The 26452-nt window shown below is 48.7% G+C and overlaps 1 protein-coding gene across 4 annotated transcripts in view; it reads left to right on the top strand.

Moving 5' to 3' along the window:
- The window catches only part of ACTL8 (actin like 8), a 64572-nt gene extending 43996 nt beyond the window's left edge, over positions 1–20576 (top strand). For all 4 annotated transcript variants that reach the window (XM_072828108.1, XM_072828107.1, XM_072828110.1 and 1 more), the window contains exons 2-3: positions 16816–17200; positions 19288–20576. In XM_072828108.1, the coding sequence (XP_072684209.1) occupies positions 16853–17200; positions 19288–20040 (1101 nt within the window). In that variant the 5' untranslated portion in view covers positions 16816–16852 and the 3' untranslated portion in view covers positions 20041–20576. The remainder of the gene's footprint in view (positions 1–16815; positions 17201–19287) is intronic.
- Positions 20577–26452: the final 5876 nt, after the last annotated feature.

Raw genomic sequence — 26452 nt, 5'->3', positions numbered from 1 at the left:
ATGTTGGGATTTTCTATTTTTCTGGGAGCTTCTGTTGGTTTTCAAATTTGCGACCTGCCCAGGGCAACGTGGGACACAAGTGTGGTCCCCTGGCCTCCCCTGTGAGTGGTGCTCCAGAGTTGCCCTGAGGGCTGTGGTTTCCCCAAGAGTCCTGGCCACTGCCAGCTCCTGGTGGCATCTCCTGGTTTTCGGCATTGATGTCAGTGTCCTTCTGTGGCCTCCTCAGGACGGGGCCGGGGAAAGGGTGGCTCTTATGGGCTTGGGAGCCATGGCTCAGCAGCCAGGGTTAGTTCTCGATCTTGTCAGGACTGTGTTCACTTATTATGCCACGTGGGGCCTCCAGGTGGCTGGAAGCAGATGGAAAGAGTCCACACTGCATCGAGACCCTGCAGGAAAGCATCCTTCAGATGCTGAGCGATGCCCGTCAGCGATGACGTCTGCTGAGGGTGTGAGCAGGGGGCGGTGTATGCTGCCTCCGTGTTCCCAAATTAAGTCATTCGGCCCAGTTGAAGGTCCCTGTGATTTTAGAGATAGACTAGAAGTTCAAGGCAAGGATTTTAAAGCCAACAAGACTTGTGTTTGAATTCCAGCAGTCTGCCATTGGGCAATTTTTCTGGACGCCCATTTTCTTACTACAAATTGGAAAGTTGGATATAATCCTTACGTCATAGGGTATGTGTAAGCCTCGGTGAAACGATTCCCACAGCACAAGAACTCTGTGTCAGTTAGGATTCTAACCTACCTGAAGCGGCTCAAACAAAACAAGGAGATGGATTGGCTCAAAGAACTGAAAACCCCAGTGGGGGTCTGGCTTCAGGAGCAGTTTGATCCAAAAGTTCATTTCATTGCCCCATTTCTCTGGGCCATTCTTGGCTTTGCCTTCTCCACGGGCCCACTTTACCCTCAGGGGGTAGCTGTGTCACACTCAGGACCATGGGAGTTTCAGATCTGACATGTTCAGGCTAACATGGGCGGAGGCCTCTGGGAGAAGAGGAAAAAAGTTTCTTTCCCAGAGGCCCTGAGTTGACGTCTCCTCATCATTGGCTTAGATCGGGTCGCATGTTCCTCCCTGAACCAGTGGTCAGCGGTTCGGGACACAGCCCTGAGCTGAGGGTTAAGTAGAGGGCAGCCCCAAGGCCAGATGCAGGTGCTGTTGACCAAGTAGGGTGATGCATACACAACAGAGAGGCCACCGTGGCGCCCTGATGACGGTGGCCACCTCCCAACTGGCCTTTCCGCTTCTGCCCGTGTCTCCCACCCAACCTGAAGCCAACCGCCAGCGTGGTTCTTCTTCTAACGTGCCAGGGGGACGACCCCTCTCATCCTGCTCAGAAGCCTTAGTGGCAACGTCTTCCTTTAGGATTTCCCGACAAGGCCTTCGATGCTCTGCACCCCGTGCTCCCCACTAAAAAGCACCCCACACGTCTGGGTCACTCCTGTCCAACCATGCTGTGTACACCTCGGGGTCTTTACGCCCGTCTTTGCCAGACATCTGTAGGCCTTGTGCCCTCACCACCTGTTCGCATCTTGGTCACACGGCACCTCCTCAGAGGGGCCTTTTCTGATCAGCCTGTTTATAATAGGAATTTCTTCCCACATATCTACCCTTGTCCCTTGCTTTCTTTTTCATTATAGTGAGTGTTTTATAAAACGAGTGTTTTCTACCTCCTCTAATGCATAGGCACCCTCCAGTGACAGCTCCGTGGTCTTCCAGTTCACTGCTCTGTCTGCAGAGCCCAGCACCATGCCTGGCACACAGTAGGTGCTCAATAAATTATCTGTCAAAGATTGTAGCTCTAACCCTGCCACCTCCTCTTACCAGCCCATGAGCACGCCTCTCTCTCTCTCGCCGGTCTTGTCCTAGGGCAGAGGGGAGGGAGGAGGCCCAGGGACCAGATGACACGTGCCCTGATGATCTGTGACATGCGGCCTGGACATCCGTGTGTCCCCTCTGGTCCTTGGGGGCACCTGGTTGAAGGCAATGCTCGCCCCCTCCCTTCCCTCTCACTCTAGGCTGCCAGGATCTTATTAGCCCTGTTTACACGGCCAGGATGTCGAGCGATTAATTTTTAATGGCTTGGTTTATTGCATGTTTGAATGGTTTATTGAGTAATTCCCACATTTAAGTGATTAATTCCCCAGAGTTCAGAACGACTGGTTAGTTTTACATTAATCAGGGTTTCTGAATGCCAAGAGACAATCAATCAATCCTCCCTGCCAGGGAGAGTAATGTTAAAATACCTCAAGGTACAATGGAGTTAAGAAAAGGAGTAATTAAAACCCTGTCTTCCCCTCATGCAAATTTGATGTCTCTCTCTGTCTCTGTCTCTCTCTCCTCCACCTCCCCTCCCCCTCCTCAGGGAAGGCGCTCCCTGAGCTCCCTGAACCCAGCTGCTCTTCGGGAGGAGCAAGTCTACCCTGAGCTTAGACTTCCTATGATGAGGTTCAGCCCACCTGCCTCCAGAGGTGGGATCTACTCAGCTCCCTGCTCCCCAGGAAGGGGTCTCGGGAGCTGATGAGGCCTATTGCAGGGCCCCTGGCTTGTGTTCCCCAGGGAAGCTGAGAGCCTCATGATAACACATCTGGTCTCACCTGGTAGCCCAGCAGGTGGGATCTCCCTCCAGGAGGCAAGGGGAGGATGTTTGGGATGGGATGCCCCGTGGCCTGGTCAGCCACGAACAGGAAAGAAACGCGAGCTGCTTTTGCGTCTGTATGGGTTCCCTACGGCGGCTGTGACAAATGACTGCAAACTTAGTGCTTAAAATGAGGCAGATTTAGTACCTTATGGTTCTGGAGGTCTGAAGCACAAAGGGAGTCTCATGGGCTCGAATCAGGGTGTTGGCAGGGCTACGCGCTGCGCTCTTCTCGGATGCCCTCGAGAAGGATCCACCTCCCTGCCGTCCCAGCTTCTAGAGGCCACCTGCGCTCCTGGGCTCGCGGCCCCGTCTCCTGCCCCGGAGCCAGCAGTATCGCTACCTCTTCAGATTATTCTCTGACTCTGGCCTTCTTCCTCTCTCCTCTGCATTTCGAGGATCCTTGTGATTCCCTTGGGCTCCCCTGGATAATCCCAGATATGTTCCCTATTCCAAGATCAGATGTTCAGCAGCCTGAATTCCACCTGGAACCTTAATTCCCCTTTGCCACATAACCTAGCCTGTTCGCAGGTTTGGGGATCGGGACACGGACATTTTTGTGCTGTGCCGATCACAGCATCGAGAGGCTGAGAACCATGTGACGGTCGGGGAGCCAGAGACTTTGGGTTCATATCCTAGTTGAGTGCTCAACAGCTGTGGGGACTTGGTAAGTTTCCTACCTGTGCCTCAGTTTCCTTACCTAAACACCGGAGGCCAATGATGGTGTGTAGCCCACAGGGTGGCTGTGCTCATGAGATGGGGAGTGAGATGCTCGTGTAGCGTGGGGATCGTGGGACCTACGCTCAGGGGAGGTGAGCAGAGGTCAAGTGGTAATATCCAAACACGGAGTGAGGTTCCCTATGTCACGAGGGCTCCTAGGGTCCAGCGAGAATGCAGGTAAAGGTGCCGAGGTCCTTACAAAATGCTTGCAACCAAACATAAAGCATTTTGTAAGGGTCCCTGGGGGAGCCAGGGTGCCCGTGTGTGCACTTGCCGTGCAGACCCAGGGGGAGCGAAGACCCCTGGTAGACAATTAGCAGTGAGAGGCTCCACCAACTAATGGGAGCTGAAGCAGCATCATTTCACGCCACTTCCTTTAAGTGGTATTGCTTGTCCTTTCAGCATCTGTGAAAGGTAATTGTTCTCATTTGAGAATGAAGGGTTAGAGAACTAGTTAACCCAAGCCCCCTGGTTAGCCATGGCAGTAGTTACCCTGGGCTCTGGAAGCCATGGGCCTGGATATGAATCCTGATAGCCCTGTGGACTGGGTGTCTTAAAGCCAATGCCCTCACCTCTATAGACCATAATCCCTGCCTCCGTACACCGGAGATGGTCCTAGGCCCTTGTCATTGGCTTGTTGTGCCGTTTAAATGAGATGATACATGGGAAGTGCCTTGCCTGGAGCCTGGCCTGGCCTGGCCTGGGGTAAGCCCCAGCAGGTGTTCTGGGTCCTGCTCATCCCCTGGAGGAATGAGGTCCCACATGGAAGTTGTCTGATGCTAGAAGCTTTCTGGAGTAAAGGCTTGATTTGGATCTTCAAGGTCAGAGAAGTGTCGAGAAAGGGAATATCGGGTGGAGAAGAGATGTGGAACAGACAGATTTCTCAAGAAGCAACTACTACACTGCGGCTCTCGCTTTAAGTGCATGGAGAGGGGAGGAGGGGGGAGGAGAGGGGAGGCCGGCCAACGGCCAGAGCCTGCTGCCTTCCCAGGTCAAGCAGAGTTCACACTCCCTTTTGTTCACAGTGGAGCTGGTGCAGGGTTTGGGGCAGGAAGTCACCAGAGGCTGACAGAAAGAAACTAATGTTTAAGGCACATGGGAATGGAGTCCCTATGGAACCATCACGCTGCCAGCAAGCCCATGTGATTGATTGATCAATTGATTTATAAACTTCCTTTATTCACGAGAGACACAGGGAGAGAGGCAGAGACACAGGCAGAGGGAGAAGCAGGCTCCCTGTGGGGAGCCCGATGCGGGACTCGATTCCAGGACCCCGGGGTCACGCCCTGAGCCAAAGGCAGATGCTCCACCACTGAGCCACCCGGGTGCCCCGAGCCCATGTGTTTTAAAAACCGTATCCATTCAACACAAATTGATTTAACAAAAACAGGCCAGTTATGTGGTGGGACCATGGATGTGAAAGATAAAAACTTGTCCTCCTTGGAGCCTAGATTTTGGTGACAGTCGGAAGACAGACAACAGGCTAGAAGACACGTGGCGTCCCCGTGTATTGGGATAAGTGCTATGGAACTAGTAGAGGTCGCCGCTCTGACAGTGGCTGGGAGCCGAGCGAGTGGCCAGGGAAGCCTTCTTCTGCGGCAACCCCTGAGCTCAGCCCGTCACGACGGGAAGCAGCCGTTTCCAGAAGAGTCGGAACAGGTGTTCCAGACAGAAGGCAAAGGGAATGCAAGGCTCCCGGGGAGGACGGCGTAGGCTGTGGCCCAGGGAAGGAAAGAACAGAACAAGGTCAGTGAGGCCGGAGGCCCATGCGCCGAGGGAGACGGTCCGATATGATGTTGGAAACGCAGGCAAAATTTTCATAATACAGGATCTAGACTTAACTGTGGTTTGTTCTGATTCCATTCAACTTTTTCTCCACTGGATTATTCTCATCAGCACACAAAACCTTAGCATATTATTTCTCATCTCTTAAAAAAAAAAAGAAGCCCAAGCCCCCTGGGGCCCCATATCTCTCCACATCTATTGTTGTATTTCTTTGCTTCTTTTCATAGCAGAACTCATCAGGATCGTCTATATGCACCGTCTCCGATTTCTGTCCTCCCATCCTTTCTTTTCCTGAAAGCTATTAATTTTAAGAACTGTTCATACTTAGAGAAGGTGCGAGAATGGTTCAATGCACTCTCAAAAGCGCGTCACCTCCCTACAGTAGCCGGTATCTTCTGACCACATCTGCTTTGAGGATTCTTCTATAGACACGTGCTGGGTTATTTCCCCGTCTGCTTGGAGGTAAATTGTATGACGTTTTACTTGAAATACCATTTCATGCATCCCTTTAGTATCCAGGCTATTCTCCTTTGAAAGCACAATTTAGTGATCGAGCGCAGGAAATTAGATGTTGAGGATACAACCCATGTTCAAATATCACCGATAGTTCCCCGAATATTCTTTTTAAGAATTCACTCAAAAGATTTGCATGCAAATAAGATCACCCTTTGCTATGTTTGATTCTACACGTGACCAAGATATAATCTGGTTCTGTTGTTCCCCCAAAATTCCCCTATGCTGCTACGTCATCAACCCTTCCTACCACCTCCAGCCTCTGGCGACCACCGGTCAGTTCTCTGTTGTTTATAGTTTTTGCCTTTTTCCAGAATGTCCTAGAAATGCAAACATACAGCCATAGGCACTTCGCAGGCTGATTTCGGAAGTCACCATACTGTTGTACAAACTATGGATCCACAGTTTGTGGCTTTTTACTACTGAGTGGTGCGCCGTTGGATGGATATACCACAGTTTATCCATTCCCCGGTTGGAGAATCTTTAGGGTTGGTTCCAGTCGTGGGTGATTTACGTTGTGGGGTAAAGGCTTTCGTGTGAACATTAACTTTTTATTTCTCTTAAGAGTCATGTTGCTGGGTTGACTGGTAGGTGGATGTTTAACTTTATAAGAAACCAAGCTGTTTTCCTGATTGAAACTTTTATGTTCCTATCAGTGGTATATGAGAGTTTCAGTTTTTTCACATCCTTGCCAGTGATTGGTATTCTTCTTTTAAAAAAAATTTTTTTTAGCCTTTCTAATATGTAGTAGTATGTCATTGTGGTTTTACTTGGCATTTCCTTAATGACTAATGATGTTTAACATCGTCTCATGTGCTTATTTGTCATCTATATAGCTTCTGTGGTGAAGCATCCAAATTTTTGTCCATTTTTTAATTTAATTTAATTTAATTTTTATTTATTTTTTTTTGTTTTTTTTTGTTTTTTTTGTCCATTTTTTTAAATGTTCATTTTTTTAATTATTGATTTGTGATCGTCCTTTATATATTCTGGATATAAGTCCTACATCAGAAATGTGATTTACAGGGATGCCTGGATGGCTCAGTGGTTGAGCATCTGCCTTCAGCTCAGGGGGTGATCCTGGAGTCCTGGGATCGAGTCCCACGTCGGGCTCCCTGTATGGTGCCTGCTTCTCCCTCTGCCTGTGTCTCTGCCTCTCTCTCTCATTAATAAATAAATAAAATATTTTTTTTAAAAAAAGAGATGTGATTTACAGATATTTTCTACCAGTCCTGTGGCTAATGTTTTTCATTCCCATAGTAGTGTCTTTTAAAGAGCAGAATTTTTAATCTTGACAAAATTCTTTTAAAATCTTTTAAAATAAATTCTTTTAGGGCAGCCCCGGTGGCTCAGTGGTTTAGCGCTGCCTTCAGCCGAGGGTGTGATCCTGGAGACCCGGGATCGAGTCCCACGTCAGGCTCCCTGCATGGAGCCTGTTTCTCCCTCTGGCTGTATCTCTCTCTCTCTCTCTCTCTCTCTCTGTCTGTCTCTAATAAATAAATACAATTTTTTTAAAAAAGATTAAAAATAAATAAATAAATAAATTCTTTTAAAATCTTTCCTTTTATGGATTGGGGTGTTGTATCTAAGAACACCTAGATGTTCTTGATGAGGTCACATGACTTTCTCTTACAGTGTCTCCTATAAGCCTTCCAGTTTGGGGGTTTTGTTCTCTTGCTTCTTTTTTGTTTTGTTTTGTTTTGCTTTTTTATTTTTATTTGTTTTAGATTTTATTTATTTATTCATGAGAGACACACACACAGAGAGAGAGAGAGAGAGGCAGAGACACAGGCAGAGGGAGAAGCAGGCCCCATGCAGGGACCCTGATGTGGGACTCGATCCTGGGATTCCAGGATCACGCCATGGGCCGAAGGCAGGCACTAAACTGCTGAGCCGCCCAGAAATCCCGTTTTGCTTTTTTAAGTAGGCTCCATGCCCGGCATGGAACCCAACATGGGGCTTGATCTCACATCCCTGAGATCAAGACCTGAGTGGAGATCAAGAGTCAGATGCTTAACCACCTGTACCACCCAGGCACCCCCAGTTTGGGGTTTTATAATTACAATTTGTTGCATGATCTACTTTGAATTAATTTTTTGTGTAACAAGTGAGGAATGGAGCAAGGTTGTTTTGGTTTCCGCGGAGAGGTTTAATTTGATTCCAGCACTGTTCATTGAAAAGACGACTTTTCATTACTACAATGTCCTACGTGGCCCCTTTGTCAGAACCCTGGCCATACTTGTCAGAGACTGATCCCTCACCCTGTTCTTTCCCACTCGTCTGTGTGGCCACCCATACACCAATATCATAGCATCTTGATGACTGTGGATTTATAGTGGGTCTTGAAATTAGATAGTGTGAGTCTTCCAACTTTGTTCTTTTTCAAAATGTTTTTTTCTCGGCCATTCTCATTCCTTTGTCTTCCTATATACCTTTGAGAGTCAGATTGTTGATACCTTAAAAAAAATTCTTCAGGGATTTTGATTGAGATTGAATCAATAAATCAGTTTGGGGAGAATTGACATCTTAATGATATCGCATCTTCTCATCCATGAACACAGCATCTCTCTATTTACTTAGATTTTCTTTGGTTTCTTGCATCGATGTTTGTAGTTTTCAGCATATTTTATGACACATTTTGTTAGATTTATGCCAAAGTCTTTTACGCTTTTTGATGCTATTATGAATGGCACTGTTTTTTAAAATTTTGACTTCTAACTATTTGTTGTTGTATGTAAAATAAAACTGATTTCTAAAATATGGAACTTGAATGATATAAGTTGGCCAAGCTCATTTATTAGTTGTAGGATTTTTTTTTTGTAGGTTCTTTGAGATGTTCTATATAGCTAATTATGCCTTCTGTAAATAGGGGCAGTTATATTTCTTCCTTTGCAATTTGTATATGTCTTTTCTTTCTTGTTCTTGCCTCATTGAAGTGGGTAGGATGTCTGGTTCATTGTTGAATGGGAGTGGTGAGAGATGACATCCTTCCTCTTCCACTTACCCCCTTAGGGGGAAAGTGCCAGTCTTTCACCATTATCTGTAGGTTTTTTCCTAGATGTCCCTTATCAGGTTAAGGAAATTCACTTGTAGTCCTAGCTATTGAAACATCTTATTATGAATGGACACTGAACCTTATCCGGGGTTTTTTTTTTTTTTTTTTTTTTTTTTACATTGCGATAGTCATGGTTTTCTTCTTGGTCTGTTGGTAGGTCAAGTATATCGACATTAAAGTATTGAGCCAGCCTTACATCTCTGAAATATACCCCATTCAGTTGACGTGAATTATCCTTTTTATATATTGCTGGGCTTGCTAATATTTTATTGAGAATTTTTTTGTGTTTATGTTCACGAGGGATTTTGGTTTGTAGTTTTTTTTTTTTTTTTTAATTTTTGATTTGGGTATCAGGGTAATGCTGCCCTCGCAAAAAAATCTGGGATGCATTCCCTTTTCTTCTGTTTTCGTGAAGACATTGTGTGTAATGAGCTTTGCTTCTTCCTTCAGTGTTTGGTTAAATTTACCAGCAAAGCCATTTGGGACTGTCATTTTCTTTGTTGGAAGGCTCTTAAACTGAAAATTCATCTCTTTCATGGTTCTAGGGCTATTCAGCTTATATATTTCTTTTTGAGTGAACCATGGTAGCTTCTGTCTTTGAAGGACTTTGTTCATTTCACCTACGCTGTCAAATTGATAGGCAGGAAGCTGTTCATAATATTCTCTTTTCATGTCTGTTGAGTTCCAAGTAATGTCACCTCATTCCTGATATCAACCCTTTGTGTCTTTCCTCTTTTTTTTTTTCTTGGTCTGACTGGTGGTTTATTAATTTATTGATCTTTTCAAAGGACTGACTTTTGGTTTTATTGAGTTTTCTCTATTGGTTTCCTGTTTTCAGTTTCAATGATTTTGCTCCTTATCACTTCTACCCTCTGCTTGCTTTAGGTTTAATGCATGCTTCCTTTTCTGGTTTCCTGAGGTGGATGGTTAGATTATTGGCTTGACACCATTCTTCTTTTCCTAATATGAACATTTAATGCTATAAATTCCCTCTGAGCACTGCTTTAGCTGCACTCCACCCATTCTGATAAGCTGTATTTTTATTTCCATTCATTTCAAAATCTTTTCCAACTTTTTACTTTGATTCATGAGTTATCTAAACTCGCATTATTTAATTTCCAAAAGTTTGGAGATTTTCGTGTTATCATTCTGCTTTTGACTTCTGGCCTAATTCCTTTGTGATGAGGGAACATTTTTTATATGATTTCAATTCTGTATTTGTTAAGGTTTGTTTTGTGGCTCATAAGGTGGCTTATCTTGGTGAGTGTCCCATGCGCTTTGGAAAAAGAATGTTCATTCTGCTCTTGTTTAATGGAATGCTTTATAAGTGTCAGTTGGAAAATTAGCAAAGATATAGAATTCCTAAATAGCCAGCTTGGCTTATCTACTTTTTCTCTCAATTACTGGAGTCAAGGCCTACAGGTTTGAATGGTGGATTTTTCTCTTTATGCACCTTTTTAAGTTTTTGCTTAAAGAGGTTTGAATACCTGTTCGATGCGTATATATTTTAGGACTATTATGTCATTTTGGTGAACCGACCTTTTACCATTATGCAACACCTGTCTTTGTTCCTGGCAATATTCTTTGTTCAAAAGCCAACTTTGTCTGATATTAAGGTAGCTACTCCTGCTTTTATTTGATTAATTCTTACTTGCTTTAGTTTTTTTCTATTCTTCTACTGTTTGGCTAATCTTTCTTATTGTATTTAAAGTGGATATCTTGTAGACAGTCTACAGTTAGGTCTTTTTGTTGTTATTCCAAACTGACAATCTCTGTCTTTCAATTGGTGTGGCTTGAGACACGTTATTTTAGTATAATTGTTGATATGATATAGGGTTACTATTTGTGTCTCTCCTTCCCTGCTCTGTTCTTTTGTTTCTCTGTTCTTTCTTTCTTGCCATGTTTCAGATTATTTGAATGTTTTTTTTAGTATTTAATACTACATTTTAATATTAAATTTTAGTATTAATATTTAATACAAAATACTATTTAATACTATTTAGTATTAGTTATTTAGTGGTATTGTTTTACTTTATCTATTGGATTTTTTGGGTTTATCTCTTTGTACTTTTTTTTTTATTGCTTGCTCTTGGGATTGCCACGGACATACCTAGCCTTTAATGATCTAGTTAGAGTTAATATTCATGCTTCACTTAGTGCAACCACATAGGTCCCTTCCCCCACCACCTTTCTCATAGGACTTACATGCATTACATCTGTGTACCCTGGAAATGCCACCATATGTTGTTATAACATTTTGCTTTCACTGGCCATATCTATTTTTAAGAGGAAAAAAAATCCTTTTATTATTACCGAGATATTTACTAAATCTGCTCTTGTTTCTTCACTCCTGGAGATCCAGATTCTGGTATAATTGTCCTTCAACATGAAGACCTTACAGTTGCATTTCTGAAAGCAGTGCTGCTGCAGGTGAATTTTTTTGATTTTCCTTCAACTAAGAATGTCCAACTTTGTCTTCATTCCTGAAGGATACTCTTGGAGGGTATAGAATTCTGGGTCAATATTTCTGTCTGGTGTAAAGTCTGCAGTCAGCCTGATTTTTGTCCCTGCTGCTCAACCCCATCTTTATAATGCTTTCATTTTTCTCCGAAGGCTTTCAAAATTAAGCAAGAGAAAAAAACTTCAGTATTCGATAGTTGACTACACTGTCTTCATGTGTGTTTGTGTGTTTTGTTTCTTAAATGTATTCTCTTTGGGATGTGCAGAGCCTCCTTAGTTGTCTGACTTACGTCTTTCACCAAATCTGGGAAATTTTTAACCATTATTGCTTCAAATATCTTGTACTGTGCTAATACTTCCTTCTCTTCTTGTAAGACGTCAATGGCATGAATATTAGACATTTTAATATTGTCCCACGGGTCTCCGAGGCTCTCTTTATCATTTCCTTCCTGTTTTTCAGATTGGATAATTTCTGTTACTATCTTAATTTATTTTATTCATTGCTCCACCACCTCCATTCAACTACTGAAAAGATTTTTTACAAAAACTTCAGATATTATGCATACCTCTTGGTTCTTTTTATAGTATCTACTTCTCGCTGAGAACACCTGTCTTTTCATTCACTTCCAGCGTGTCTACCTTTATGTCCGTTACAACAGCTGCTCAGACGTCTTCAGTAATTCCAGCATCTGGGTCATCTCAGGGTTGGCATGTTTATCTTTTTCCCTGAAGGATTAGTTAGGTTTCTCTGATTCTCTGTGTAATTCAGTAATTTTGGTTTCTATGCTGGATATCCTGAATATTCTGCAGCGAAATCCCTCTGGGGAACACTTGTTTTCATTGGTTCTGTTTTAGCGTGCAGCAGCTCAGCTCACACTGTACTTACTTGGTTTTCCTCCGTGGGTGGTGGTTCCAATGTTCACTTTACTGCTTTGGGTCAATCCCTCCTAGGCACAGGCGAGTCTGGGCCTTGAGCCGGTTCTTACACAGAATGAGGGGAGCCCCTTCTCTGCTTTCTTCTTTCCATGCTCTTTGACTTACAAGGGCCCCCTTTCCTGATGTTCTGTCCAGAAAGACAGGTCTTCCTTGCTCTTATTTTTCAGCTACCCACTCCTGAAGGTCTGCTGGGAACCTGCCTCAGGCCTACCCTGCAAAAGAAAAAGGGAAATAGACGAGAACCTCACCCCTCTGTGGGTTGCTTCTCTAAGTTTTTGATTCTTCTCCTTAATCTGCTTGTTCTGCTTTTTCTTTTGCTTTTTGCATTTTGTCTGACATCATTAGTTATATTCGGCGGGAGGCAGGGCTGCGGTACTCTCTGCTGACCAGCACCAGAAGAAGCCCACAATAACGTTTTTTTTTTTGTAATTTTATTTCTCTGATCCAGGATCAGAAAATGTACATCGTGTTGGTGACCCTGTCTGTGAATTTTGAACACTTAATGTTCCTTTTTGTTATGGACACTGCTGATGTTTTTGCAGAGTGGGGGCTAGTTTTGTAGAATCTCTGTCTCCCATCCCTCAGGCTTTTCTCCATTAGTAACACTCTGAAGAAACTCTTTTGCCAAAGCTACTGGTGATTTCTGTGTTGCTAAATTCCACGGACATTTCTCAGTCTTCATCTAATTTCTCTCTTCTTGACGAATTTTTCTGCTTGGGCTCTGAGATGCCCTCCTACCCCTTAGCCACTCCTTTTCATCCCCTTTACTGGTTCCTTCTCAATGCCCAGCCTCTAGACCTTAAATTACCCACAGCCGTCGGGCTTGATCTACCCCGAGTCTCTTCATGAGTTCCTCCATCCCCAAAACTTGTAATTTCATCCACTCAGTAAGTTCCAATTATATCTTCAGCTCAGACATCTGCAGACTCTGCCTCCAGATATCGTCATGCGTACCTAATAGGCATTGCAAACTTTATCACGTCCAACATACAAGTCCCGATTTCTTCCCTGCCCCAAACTTGCTCATTCTCCGGTCTTCTCCATCTCAGTAAGAGGGTGCTTCATTCTTCCAGCTTTTCAGGCCTCAGATCTGGGTGTTCCCCTTCATTCTTCTCCTGGTCTCATGCTCCACTGTAACCGTCTTTCCTAAATACATCTAGGGTTCGACCATGTCCCACCCTCTTTCCTCCTGCCACCGTCATGCAGGCCACCATCATCTGTCCTTTCCATCCCCTGCCTCTACCTTGACCTCTGCAGTCTATTCTTCATATCAGCCCAAGTGGTATGTATACAACTCAAGTCAGATCATGTCATTCCTCTGTTCAACTGCAGTGGTTTCCCATGTCTCTAAATAATATGAAGGCCCACGATCTTCAGCACCCTTTTCCACCCGCTGCATCCATCCCCAGTCTACTGGCCTCCTGGTTATTCCTAGAACACATGCACCAGTTTCTTCCCCAGGGCCTTTGCACTTGCTCTTCTTTTGGCTTAGACACTTTTCCAGGTAATCACATGCTTTATTCTCTCACGCTTGTTCTCTGCTCAAATGTCACCTGATAGAGAGGCCTCTCCTGACTGCCCCACCTAGAACACCAGCACACCTCTGTGCTCCTAATTCCCTGTCCCTCTCACCTGATTTTATTTTTCTTCACTGCACGAATCCTCCCTCTCCTTCCCTGGCATGAGACAGTCGATCTGGCGCTTACTGACAATCTTTCTCAGTCTAGAATCGTTCTTGGTACTTTGTCCAAATTCGTAGAACAGGTGACTCAGTAAAAATGCTTTTGAAGACATATGTTCTATCTCTGTCCTCGGAGCTGGGCTCCTGGATGTCACCCAGACTTTCTTCCCACATCATGACCCAGGAGAGGAATGGTACACTGCCTCCCCGCCTTCTGCTCCCAGGCCAGGTCACGGGGGCTACCAGCCTGGAGTTGCCCCTCAGTAGATGCACAACCACAGTGGAGGTCATCCTACCAGCCTGTCCTCTGACTCCGAATTTCAGGACCAGTGAAGCCTTCATCAGCTAGCCCGCTCTTGTGACACGGGGAGGTCAGTGCACCTGGTTCTGCATCACTGGGTGATTCGGTGTGAGGAATCCGTCACTCAGCCCGCCAGCGTGCCAGGGAGGCCAACACCCCAGCTCCATCTCTCCTCCTTTTTGCTTTCCCCCATCTGATGTCAGAGCTATTTCAAGGTGGTGGAGCCTCGTCACTGCCCCAAGGTTGGTGGTGGTGGGGAACCACTGGCCGGGGGCCAGGCAGTGGCCGTCCTGCTCCATAGAGATGTGCAGTACAGCTGCTGCCCAGGACTGAGGCAGAGTCTAGAGCCGGTGGGATGACAGCCCCAGAAATAACCTTCAGGCCCAACCGCCTTCCTGGATGTCTCTTACAGGAAACGCCCACGTGCCTTCTAGGCACCGAGTCTGCTGTCTGTGTGACAGTTCGTATTCTGCAGGGTGACTTCATCAACTTTCATGTGTCCCCACACCCACGGGGTTTTTTTCCCCTTAACATTTTTTACTTAGAGTAAAAGTCATTCTTCTTAGTGTATAGTCGCTCACACAGTCACGTGCTCACCCTCACAACCCAGACCTAGCACAGAGCCGTCATCACCCCAAATCCCGCCATGACCCCTCATGGCCACCCCTACCCCCATCTCTCCGCTTCCAGCCGCTGGCACCCACGGATCTGTTTCCTGTCTTTATACGTTTGCCTTTTCCAGAATCGTTATGGGAATCGAATCGTACAGTCGCTGCCTTGTCAGTCTGGCTTCCTTCCCTTGGTACATTTGAGATTTATTCATGTTATTACAGGTATCACTTGTTCGTTCCTGTTTGTGGCTATTACGCCATCGGATGGAGACTTGTGTATCCATTCTCCAGCCGGAGGGCCTTCAGGTGGCTGCCAGGTTTTGACGATTATGAATAAAGCGACTGTAAACGTGGACATAAGGGGTTTGGGGGTGAACGTAAGTTTTCGTTTCCCTTGGGGAATCCCTAGGAGTGGCAATCCTAGGTCCGGTGGGTGGATATTTACCTTTATATAAGAAGCTGCCAAACTGTTTTCCAAAGTATGTTATTTTGCCTTCCCACCGGGAGCACGCGGGGACTCCAGGCGCTCCTCCTCCTCGCCAGCGTCGGGGCCGCCTCTGGCCTTGGGTGTTCTCGGAGCCGTGCGGCGCCGTCTCACTGTGGTTTTAATGTTCATTTTCCTAATGACTCATGAGTTCGGCATCTTTTCCTATGTTTACGTGCCATCCGTATATCTTCTTTTGTGACATGTTTGCATCTTTGCCCGCTGGAACGATTGGATCGTTTTTCTTATGCCGCACCTTGTGAGTGTGTTATATTTTTCGAACGCAAGCTGCTTCTCAGGTATATGATTTGCAAATACTTTCCACCCAGTCCGTGGCTTGTCTTTTTGTTCCCATCATCGTGTCTTTCAAAGGGCAAATTTCTTAAATTTTGGCAAAGTCCAGCTTATCATTTTGTATTTTGCGAACCAGGCTAATGATATCCTACGTACGGAGATTCTACTTTGTCTAAGGTCACAGTGAATTTCTCCTCTGTTTCTTTTCAGAGCTGTATCATACTTTTAGGTTTTATGTTTAGATCTATGATCCATTTCGAGTTTTTTGAGGTATGGGTTGAGGTTCTTTTTTTTTTTTTTTGCATGTAGATACCAGTTGTTCCCTACCGTTTATCGTAAAGACAGTTCATCCTCCCTTTCTGTGTTCTTGCACCTTGTCAGACTTTGTGAGGGTCTGTGTCTGGACTCCTGGACTCTTCATTCTGTCCCATGTCTCTGTGACTAATCTTTCACCAATGCCCCATTGTCTTGGCTACTGTAGTTTTGTAGAAGGTCTGGAAACCAGGTAGGGACCACACCTACCTTCCCAGCATGGTGGTTATGGTTCTACCCACTTTATGGGGGTTGAAACCAACCGTGGTTGTGCTCAGATGTCCCACGTACAGTCTCCCTTATGTAATAACCTAGCTGCCTAGCACCTGCTCAAAACCCACTCTTCATGCTTAGCCTGATGCTCAGAGTCTTTGGAATCTACTTTGGGCAAAATTGTCAGCCCTGCTTGTCAGTTGTGTGGCCCTGGGAAAGTAACTTCAAGCCACCGCCCCCCCATGCCTCAGTTTCTCCACCTGCAACATGGGGACAGCAGTGGGACCTGCCTTACAGGTTGTGGTAAAGATGAAACGATCACCAGCTCAAGCCATATTAAACTGCTGTTGAATCAATTTTTTTTTGGCCGGCACGAATGGCAGTGTTACATAGTTCAGCCTCCCGTGCAAGGTGTTCCTCCTAGCACTAGACGGAGGGCGTGTGCCTCGGAAATGGTAGCTCCGCTGGTCCTCATTGTCATCATCATTGTCACTGTGGTTGCCACTGCTCATGCTGCTGTTGCTCCTAAGCTATTATTGCAGAGGGTGGTGGCTCCCGAGACTGATGTCCCCGAGTTCTCAGGTCGAGCAGCCAGAGCCATCAAGTACTTCCTGTGTGAAGTCGGTGGGAAGGAGGGCTTGGCACGACTTCCAAAGGGCCTTGTAGGATGATGAGGAGTTCGGGATGGGGGGAACACTGCAGGCACAGCTTGCACAAAGGCTTGGGGAGGGGGCGATGGACACACTCTAGGGGAACATGCGGTTTGATTCTTGGGTGGAGAATGGGAAATAACTGGCCTCGTCTTCTCCCTCCACAGCCAAGTCCAGAAGCCCTCGCCCACCTCTGTCTTCACCATGGCCGCAAGAACCATTATCATCGACCACGGGTCTGGCTTTCTGAAGGCTGGCTTTTCTGGGTGGAATGAGCCCCAGATGGTCTTCCCGAGCATCGTGAACTATATCCCGTGCAGAGAAAACCCTGGGCCCAGCTATGCCCAAAGGCGCGTGAGTCTGGGTATTGACATTTGCCATCCCGATACCTTTAGCTACCCCATCCAGCGTGGCCGCATCCTCAACTGGGAGGGCGTGGAGCACATCTGGTCGTTTGTGCTGGAGAGACACAGGCGGGAGCATGAGGACTTCCCGGTGATGGTCACAGAGTCCCCCATGAGAGAGCCCATAGACCGACAGAAGACACTGGAGGTAAGGCCACAGGACATAGCCCGGCACTTGGTGTTCAGACGTGACTGAGTGTTGGGGACTCTGCTTCCTAAATAATTTTCCCCCTGGAGGTTTGCTGAGTACCTAGTGTGTGCCTGGCACCTGTTCTCGGCAAGAATGGGGTTCCCGGCCTTTCCTCTAACAGACGGAGAAGGGAGGACACGGGATACTTTGTTTGCAGGTTCCATAAATGTTCAGAGATCATATTCCACCTTAAAGAGCTCGTGTTGTCGGGGAAGACTTGACCGGGAATAATTCCAGAGAGCGACCGGTTCTAGAAGCGAAATGGGGCGGTGGCTGGCTGGTGGGGAGCAATTAGGGAGGGCTGCTCTGAGGAGGTGGTTTCAGGGGCCAGGGAGGCTGGGAAGAGGGGGACCGGAAGGTGAAGTCTCGGGGGTTGGGTCTTGCAGGCCCCGGAGGCAGTGGGAGTGCTTAGAAGTTACTCTAAATCAAGGTTTGGCAAACTACGGCCAGTGGGCCACATTGGCCCACCATCTGTTTTTATAAATAAAGTTTTATTGGAACATAGCCGTGTCCACCCATTTCCATATCGTCTTTGGCTACTTTCACACCACAGCAGCAGAGCTGGGTGGTTGTGGCAGAGACTGCGTATATGCTGTGTAAGGGCTAAAAAACTTACTTACTGTAGGTTTGCTTGACAGAACGCATGGTGCCCGGTTAGAGCTGAATTTCAGATAAGCAACAAATAATACTTTAGTATAAGCAGGTCCCGAGTATCTCATGGGACACACGTTTATGAAAATGTTATTTGTTGTTTGTCAAAAAGTCAAATTTAATTGGGCAGCCTGTATTTTTATTTGCTAAATTTGGCCACCCCAACTGTCTAGCTTTTGTAGAAAATGCTTGCCAACCCCTGCTCTAAATAAATCGGAAGATCCTGGAGAGTTTTAAGTGGGATTCATATTTCATTTCCTATTTGAAAAAGAGGGCCTTGGCTTCTATTTGGGAAATGGCTAGTGGTGGGACAATATTCTGCGTTGGGGGGGGATGGGGAGCTCCTTTCCCCGCTCAGTGGGGAAGATGGGCCTTGTGGGGTCCGAAGAGGTGGCCCCCACAGAAGGGCGGACTAGTGCTGCCTTTCTGTGTCTATAGGGTCAGAGATATGGGGATGCAGTCAGAGCTGGGGAATTAGGAAGGTGGTGGGGGTGCTCAGTGAAGATCTGGGGGGGAGGGGGTGATGGGTGTGGGAGAAAAATCAGCCTAGGGACTTTGCCAAAACCTAAATGTCAGAATTCCAGTTTTGTCTTGATGTGTAGGGGGGAAAAAAAGGCTTCACTTACCAGGAGGTGAGAATATGTATCTCCCTCCTCCCTCTCTCCCTCCCAGGCTCCCTCCCTCCTTCCCTCCCTCCTCCCACCCCGACTTTTGGAGGCAGTGGTGGATAATGATGCACTTGTTTCTTGTCTGATTTCTTCTTCCCTCTTTTAAAGAAATGGGTCAGGCTGCAGGTCTGTCCCTTGGCCATGGCCCCCGCTGGTCCCCCCACTGCCTGCACAACGAGGCATCTTGGGACCATCTCGTACATGCAGCTGACAGCTCTTCCCACCTTGCCACCAAAACAATCTTCTGGACGGTGGTGGTCCTCAAACAAACTCCCGAGGGCAAATCCCAAATCCGACTGCTAATCCTCTAGAGCCTCCTTTGTTCCCATAGCATGAGCTCCAGGAGCCCTGTGCCCCATCTCCTCAGGGCAGCTCCCCAGTCCCTTGGGGACACAGGTGTGCACCGACTGCAGTTCTGAGAGCTAAGCATGTAGCTGGGTCTTGGAGAAAACAGAAAACAGAAATGCATCGGGGCCAGGACACCTGGGTGGGCCAGGACACCTGGGTGGGTCAGGGGTTGAGCATCTGCCTTCAGCTCAGGTCGTGATCCCGGGGTCCTGGGATTGAGTCTTGCATCAGGCTGCCTGCAGGGAGCCTGCTTCTCCCTCTGCCTGTGTCTCTGCCTGTCTCTCTGTGTCAAGAATAAATAAATAAAATCTTTAAAAGATATATCAAGGCCTTTGGTTTGGGGCAAAATACCCTAGTGGCTCTTCTCCCTTCTTACAGATTATGTTTGAGCTGCTGGACGTGCCGTCCATACTCCTGGCCGACCAGCTGGAGATGTCCCTGTACGCCTCCGGCCTCCTGACGGGCGTGGTGGTTGATTCGGGCTACGGCCTGACCCGCGTGCAGCCCTTCCACCTGGGCCGCCCCTTACGGTCCAGCCGCAAGACGCTGGAGTTCGCGGGCCAGGATCTGTCGGCCTATCTCTTCAGGAGCCTCTTTAAGGAGGATTGCAATCGCCACAACCTGTTTCAGCTGGAAACGGTGGCCACCACCCAGATGAGCAAGTGCTACGTGCCGCAGAATTTGGGGGAGGCGCTAGACTTCCGCCAGAGTCTGCCCAGCGGCTCGGATGAGAACAACACCTACCAGCTCCCCGACGGCACCCCGGTGGAGCTGACCCCCATGCAGCGGCTGGCCCCCGAGATGTTCTTCAGCCCCCAGGTGTTTGACCTGCAGGGGCCCAGCATCTCTCAGGTCGCGGTGGATGCCATCCTGGGCTGCGACGCCGCCTTGCACCCGCTGCTCACCTCCCACGTGATGGCCTGCGGGGGCAACACCCTGTACCCCGGCTTCACCAAGCGCCTGTACAAGGAGCTGACCGCAGATCACTTCTCCTCCGCCAAGGCCACCATGTGGGTGGGTTCCAACAGAAACTTTAGCGTCTGGCTAGGAGCATCTGTTGTGGCCCATCTGTCTTCCTACAAGTCCGAGTGGATGAGCAAAGAGGAGTACGAAGAGAGCCAGAGGCCGTGACCTGGTGGCGGCTCCTGGGACCCTGTCCCCATCCCAGGGGCTCAGGTGGATTAGTTTTCAGTGATGGGGCTGGGCAGGCAGAGGTAGGGTTAGCTGGCTTTGGAATTCTGAGGTCATGAGGGGTGTTTTAGGTTCTAGGGTTTTATCTTGTTTCAAGAGTAGGATCCAGCCCAGAGGAGGACAGGGTGTCATCCCTGGAAGTCCCTCAGGGACAGTTTCTCCAGGGGTGGCCTGTCATTTGGAGGGGAGCAGTCAGTTAACATCTCCGTAATAGCCCCTGACTTTTCATTGGCATCTTCCTTGGGGCCGCCCTGTCCTCAGTTCGGTAGGTTTTAACCGGGGCGAGAGAGATGGGACCTTCTGCTGGGGTCCCAGTTATTTTTGACTAGTTGATGAGGTGGGACGGGGAGAGATGAAGTTTCTAGTTTTACGCATTCACTCTGGTCAGGGAGGAATTGCCACCGGTGAGCCCGAGGACCCTCCCTTCTGTGGCCAGGGTCTCATTTTACAGATGAAAATAAACAACTTCTTTGGAATCTGTGTTGGCTTCTGTTCTGGGGCGGACAGTCTCTGGGGGAGACGCAGGGAGTGTGTGCACACGAGGGCCGGGGTGGGGCCGGGGCAGCCTCCGGGGACCCCCTGAGCGGGATCGACAAGGGCCTGGAGCCTCCCGTTCTTCCTCCACCACATTACATTCTCTCTCTCCACCCCAGATGTCCCAATATTCTGTTAAGGTTTGAGTTTCCACTAGCGCCATATTCTATTTGATAAGTATTGGAGGAAATCTGGGGTGAAAGATACCTGAGGTTCCTCATTTCAAGGAGGTCACAGTCCACTGGGGGGGTATATAGGCAGTAAAGAAGGAAATCTATTTAAGGTGACAAACAAATGGAATGAGGTCACGTTATCTGGGGGGTGGGGGCTGCCTACTTCTGATGAGGTCACCTGAGAGGAGACCACTGGAGACCATGGATGACCACCCCGTTCTTCCCTGGCACACCATGAGGTTACACTTCCCAGCACACACCCCGTCCCTGAGAGTTAGGTAGGGGCGTGTGACCGTACCATAGGTTCTGGACAGTTGAGCGAATGCCTGACCCTTAAAATAGCCTGATCAGCTTGCAGGATGTAGAGGATCTAATATGGGAGGGACAGAGCTGCATATGGAAGGAGGCTGGGTGGCATGTGGACACCCCCACCCCACCCCACCCTACCCCACCCACTGCACTGCCCTGGGACATGAGGAAAAATCTGCCATGTTCAGCCACTGAGATTTGGGGGTTGTTTGTTACAGCAGCTGTTTTGCTTACCCTGACTAATACAGAGAGAATAATTTACTTAAGTTTTTTTTTCCTGGTCGGTGGCAAAAGTGGGGTTCAAATCCAGTGCGTGTTCTCAACCACTGTGTTATACGGCTGCTTCTGAACAGGGCTCTTGGTCTCCTCATGTTCGTGGAGGTACGAGCGCAGTGGGCAGAAGATTGGAGCCCAAGGAACCCTGAGGTTTCAGGGACAGGAGGGGGAATTTGGAGGCCAGAGTCCAGCCCACATTGTCTTTGCCACATGAGCCACGCTGGCTCGGCCACAGCGTTATCCCCCAACTTGAGACATCGGTGGTCCCCAGGAGGAGAAGGGGGGCCTGTAGGAGAACAGTTCAGAGCCAGCCTGGCCTGGGCCCCAGGGACTCGGAGCCAGATTTGAGTTACAGGCTGGCCTCATCCTCAGCTAAGCTACCTTGGGCAGGTTGCTTAACCTCCGTTGAATCTGCTGGGCGTAAAATAGGGAATAATACTTCTTCCTCTCGGGGATTTGGGGTTGAGGGTGAGCTGAGATGAAGAAAGAGAAGGCTCTTTGAAAACTAGAAAGTGCGACTGAGAGAGGAGGGGTGACTGTAAATTTTACAATTCGATATTGCTTTCCTGTCAACCAGGAGTATAAATGACAACGGAGCCGTCGTGCTTTACGAATGGAGTCCCATTTAATCCTCACACGCACACTATGAGTGATATTTGTCCCCATTTACACGTAGGAAATCCAAAGCTGAGGGATGTGAAGTTCTTGCTCACGCTCACACTCAAGCTCAGGTTCATAAAGGATTGTCACAGTTAGGAATGGATTCAGCATTTCTAGAAAGTTAGACCAGGGACGCCTGGGTGGCTCAGTGGTTGAGCATCTGCCTTTGGCCCCGGGTGTGATCCCGAGGTCCTGGGATCGAGTCCTACATCAGGGTCCCCGCAGGGGGCCTGCTTCTCCCTCTGCCTGTGTCTCTGCCTCTCTCTGTGTCTCTCATGAATAAATAAATAAAATCTTTAAAAAAAAGAAAAAGAAAAAGAAAATTAGACCAAAATTGGCTAAAACAAACGGGGATTTCTTTGTCCCAGGCGACAAGCCCGCAGCCCTGTGGCACAGTGGCATGTCTACATCATCAAGGACCCTTTCTGTCTTTCAGTTTTTGCACTTTGAGCGTGGTGCTTGGGAGCACAAAATGACGGCAGCAGCTCCAGGCATCTCGTCTATATCCCCTGCTGGAAAAGGAAGGACGAAAGGAGCGTGCCGTCTATCTCTTTGTAACAGGAAAGTCTGAACCAGCAGTCGTCTGTTTATGGCTTGGCGCATCTGTCCCTTGGCAGAGGAGGCATTTGAACCTGGGTGCATCCGTACTAAAGCCCATGTGGTTCCCCGCAGTGCCAGACGGCCATCCCAATTCTCCGGGCCCCGTTAGACCTATTGGGCTGAGAGATGAAAATGTGAGATTTTTTTCAGGCATTGAGTGAAAGCTGCTTTTGGGTGGCAATCAAGTGTTGACATGCTGAGTAGTGATCTTTGTGCTCCAAACTGGTTTATTTGTACGCTCCCGAGCTTTCAAAGGCAGAAGGGGGGATGCTCAGCAATGAGTACGAGGGAGAAGAAGAAGCTGGAGAAGAGACGGGCAAGGGGTATTTTTTTTTCCTCCTTATTTAGCTCTGGGCAACTGTCATCAGGACTTTTTCTCATTTTATTCTGAATGTAACATTTAACCTTTCTGTTCAAGCATCAAATCTGGCTGCCTGGTGTATAATTACGAACTTTTCTTCGCGTTCTCTCCCCCTTCCCCCACCCCGAAAGCTTTTAAAACTCTCTCGCTGGGTACCATCTTTCTCCTCCGACTCTCCAATTAAATTAAAAATAGCAGCTCCGTGGGGCTGTGCAGGGCCATCGACCTAACGTGGAACCGCTGGCGTGCCAGGCTTGGCGGGGCGGCAAGTGGTGCCCAGAAGATGCCTGCCGGCTCCGGCATGGCCTGGCAGCTGCTCGGAGCTGGGGGAAGCTTCTCCTCCACGAGGGGTCTGGGGCTGCCTGCCAGGGGCAGCCAGGTGCAGGGGGGTGGGAGGCAGGGTCTTGGCAGCTGGGGAGAGTAGGGGGGTGCTGGGGGGGCTGGTGGAGGGGACAAAGAGAAGGGCCCCAAGGCGGGCTGTTCCCAGCTGTGAGGGTGCAGTCCTGCCAGTTTCTGCTGCCGAGGCTGGGGCTTGGCACCCTTGGGTTGGTGTGGATGCCCACGTTCCCTGAGATAACCCTGGTAGGCGCTTTAGGTTCTGCTGACGTGGAGAACAGAGTAAACACCAGGATCCTCCCGGCTCTCGGGGAGACCGTCCTTACCTCTTCCACCTTTAGGTCCCCTTTCGTTAGAGAAGCAGCTGGCGAGACGGACAAGGGCCCAGACTCCGAACCAGACTGTCTGGCTTGGCCTCCCTGCTCTGCTGCTCTCTGGCTCTGTTGCCTCCGGGCAGGGATACTTACCTGCTGTGCCTCATTTTCTCTCATCTGTGAAATGGACCCGGTGACAATGCTTCCCTCGGGGTGGTTTTGACGATTATCATATGGGCGTGGTGAGTTCACATATATATGACACTTCGCAGGTGCCAGGCACAGAGGGGTTAGCCGTTATTAGCACACATTATAATTATAACTGTTATTCTTTCTATATACACCAGGCTCTATTAACCAAGTCCCCAGGCAAAAAAAAAAAAAAAAAAAAAAAAAAAAGACACCTGGCTCTTCTGTTTATTTTTGCTTGCTCACATGCAGGCAGGTGCTAGTGATACAAAATGGATAAAACCTCACAAAGTGTGAGCTCACCTTCTAGGGGGACATGTTTGCAGGGTATTTTCTTGCCTGAGTGTCGGAGCAGAATCATGTTCTGTACACAGAGGTATCACAGGGATGGTGAGTGACGGGCTCCAGGGAGAGGCGGTCAGCTAGAGGGGGTCTTCCTTAGGAAGGGATTCCTGCGATGACTCTTGCAGAGGAGCAGGACTTAGCACACGCTGTTCCCTTTGTTTGGAATGCTTGTCCCTGCTACCGGCCCCAGAGCTGTCTTTGACAACTTGGCGTCAGGGGTTAAATAGAGGCGGGGCACTTAGAATGGCTGGACAATGAAGGCGTTGGGAGCGGGGACAGATGGAGGTGGAGGTCGGTGAAGCCAGCTCTTGAAGGGCGTCGAGTGTCACACCAAGGAGTGAAGACTGCAGAGCTGTAAGCAGAGTCATGACATCATGGGAGAGCTCTGGGTGGAGCCAGGAGAATGGCCTGGAGAGGGACCCCAGTGGAGCAATAACATACATCAGGAAAACACACATCCCGTTAGACTCGAGGTGAAACCGGTTCTGTGCCATCCAGACCCTGCTCCGCTCTGATGCGTCAGACTAGGGATTTAGTATTGGTGGCCCTTGGGGTGGCCGTGGGTTTGAGGGACCAGCAGACCTTCCCGTCCTATCATCTGGCACCTGTCTGGTCGCTGTGTGTTTTAGAGCACCTCGACCTGGGTGGCAGGAGGGGTGGCCTGTGGTGCAGGACGTGGGGAGAGTAGTCTCCAAGGTGAGACGCCCAGATGAACTCCTGAGGAGGGCCAGGAGACTGCCCTGCCTCACCTGGGAGTCTGTCACAGGGGCGGGTCTCCCGTGCTCTCTCCTCTCAGCAATGCAAATGCTGGACAGCTCCCGGCTTCTCACTTCCTCCCTCCCGCCTCACCCCTGCCCAGAGAGGAGGAGGCCAGGCCGGCCTGAGGGATCTCCCCCTTGGGAGTCAGGCAGGGGCCTGAATCTGTTTCCCTCTGCGTGCTGGGCTGCCTGGGGGGGCGGCAAGGAACTGGCCCTCTCTGGTTCTATTGCCTCATCTGTAAAGAGATGATTATGACGCCCTGTCACTGGGCTTAAAGTCATTTTAACCCATCCAATCAATATTTACTAGGCACCTACCCTGTGCTGTGAGCTCTTTTCCAGGATCTGTTAAATTAAGGAATGTTTATCAAGTGGCTTCGCACAGTGCCTGGCACATAGTAGGTGCTCGGGAAGGGTTCAGTTTTTCCCTGAGTGGGCAACACCAAGGACTCCAGGAGCAATCAGCCACACGCCGGCATCACAAAGCACGCCTGCCCGGAAGCTCTAGGCGTGCTGCTCGCCAAGATTCCTTTTCATCCTGTCCTTTTGATGAACTTTTCCACTAAGATGTTAGGATCTTGATATACAACCCCTGCCAGGCATCTTTGGCTTCTTAAAGAGGCCCTAAAATCAGAGTGTGAGAGGTGGGTCCAGTTCTTTTTGTTAATTAAGACAGAGTGCGCCGGCTTTGCCCCGATTCAGGCCGCTTCTGCTGACCCTCGACGATTGCCTCCCTCCAGGGAGACGACGATGCTGAGCCCAGCAAGGGCAGACACTGCGAAGGTGGAGGACACAGAATCACTTCGGTGAGCCTTGCCGGACTGCGGCTGGGTGCTCGGGACCGCCCGGCATATCCCGATGCCTAGGCCCAGGGCACCGCAGGGGGGTGGACAGCACCCCAAGGAGGTGAGAGCCACCTCCTAACCTCCTCCGTGACCCCACGCTGAGGGCGGCCACCGTCCTCACCCGGCCCCCTGGTCCCACAAACCAGGCTCCTGGAGGGGGCGAGGGGGCCCGAGGAGGCCTGTTCCCGCCGGAGACATTCAGCTGGGGAGGGAGCTGGCCGTAATCCGTGTTTAATTTCTCCAGGGCCTCCATTATAAATTCCATAACTCTACCAGTCAAAACATGGCTAATTCCTGGGACTGCAGCCCCCACCTGGGAGCCGAAAGCCCTGTGCTGTTTTTGCTGCCTTTTATCACCGCTAATAAAGGCTTGGCAGTTGGAATTTAGCTGCTGTGGGTGGTTTTCTTGTGCATGTGGGCTCCCCCCTCCCCCCACAGGGTCGCTATAGAATAAGTGCTTGCTTGCTGGGCTGCTTTTCTACCAGCTTGGTAATATTCCCAGCCTGAAAAGCCGTGGGTTGGGGGGCGGGAGAGTGGGGGGCGCGCGGAGTTTGCAGGGAAGGGGCCACGGTATTCTGGGTTAATTGGACCTTTGATGATTCTGACAAGGGCAGGACTGCTGTGTGATTTATGGAGGAAAGACTGGGTTCCT

The sequence above is a fragment of the Canis lupus genome, chromosome 5, assembly GCF_048164855.1.
Source record: "Canis lupus baileyi chromosome 5, mCanLup2.hap1, whole genome shotgun sequence".
NCBI lineage: Eukaryota > Metazoa > Chordata > Mammalia > Carnivora > Canidae > Canis > Canis lupus.
This window is presented reverse-complemented; position numbering and strand designations above follow the sequence as displayed.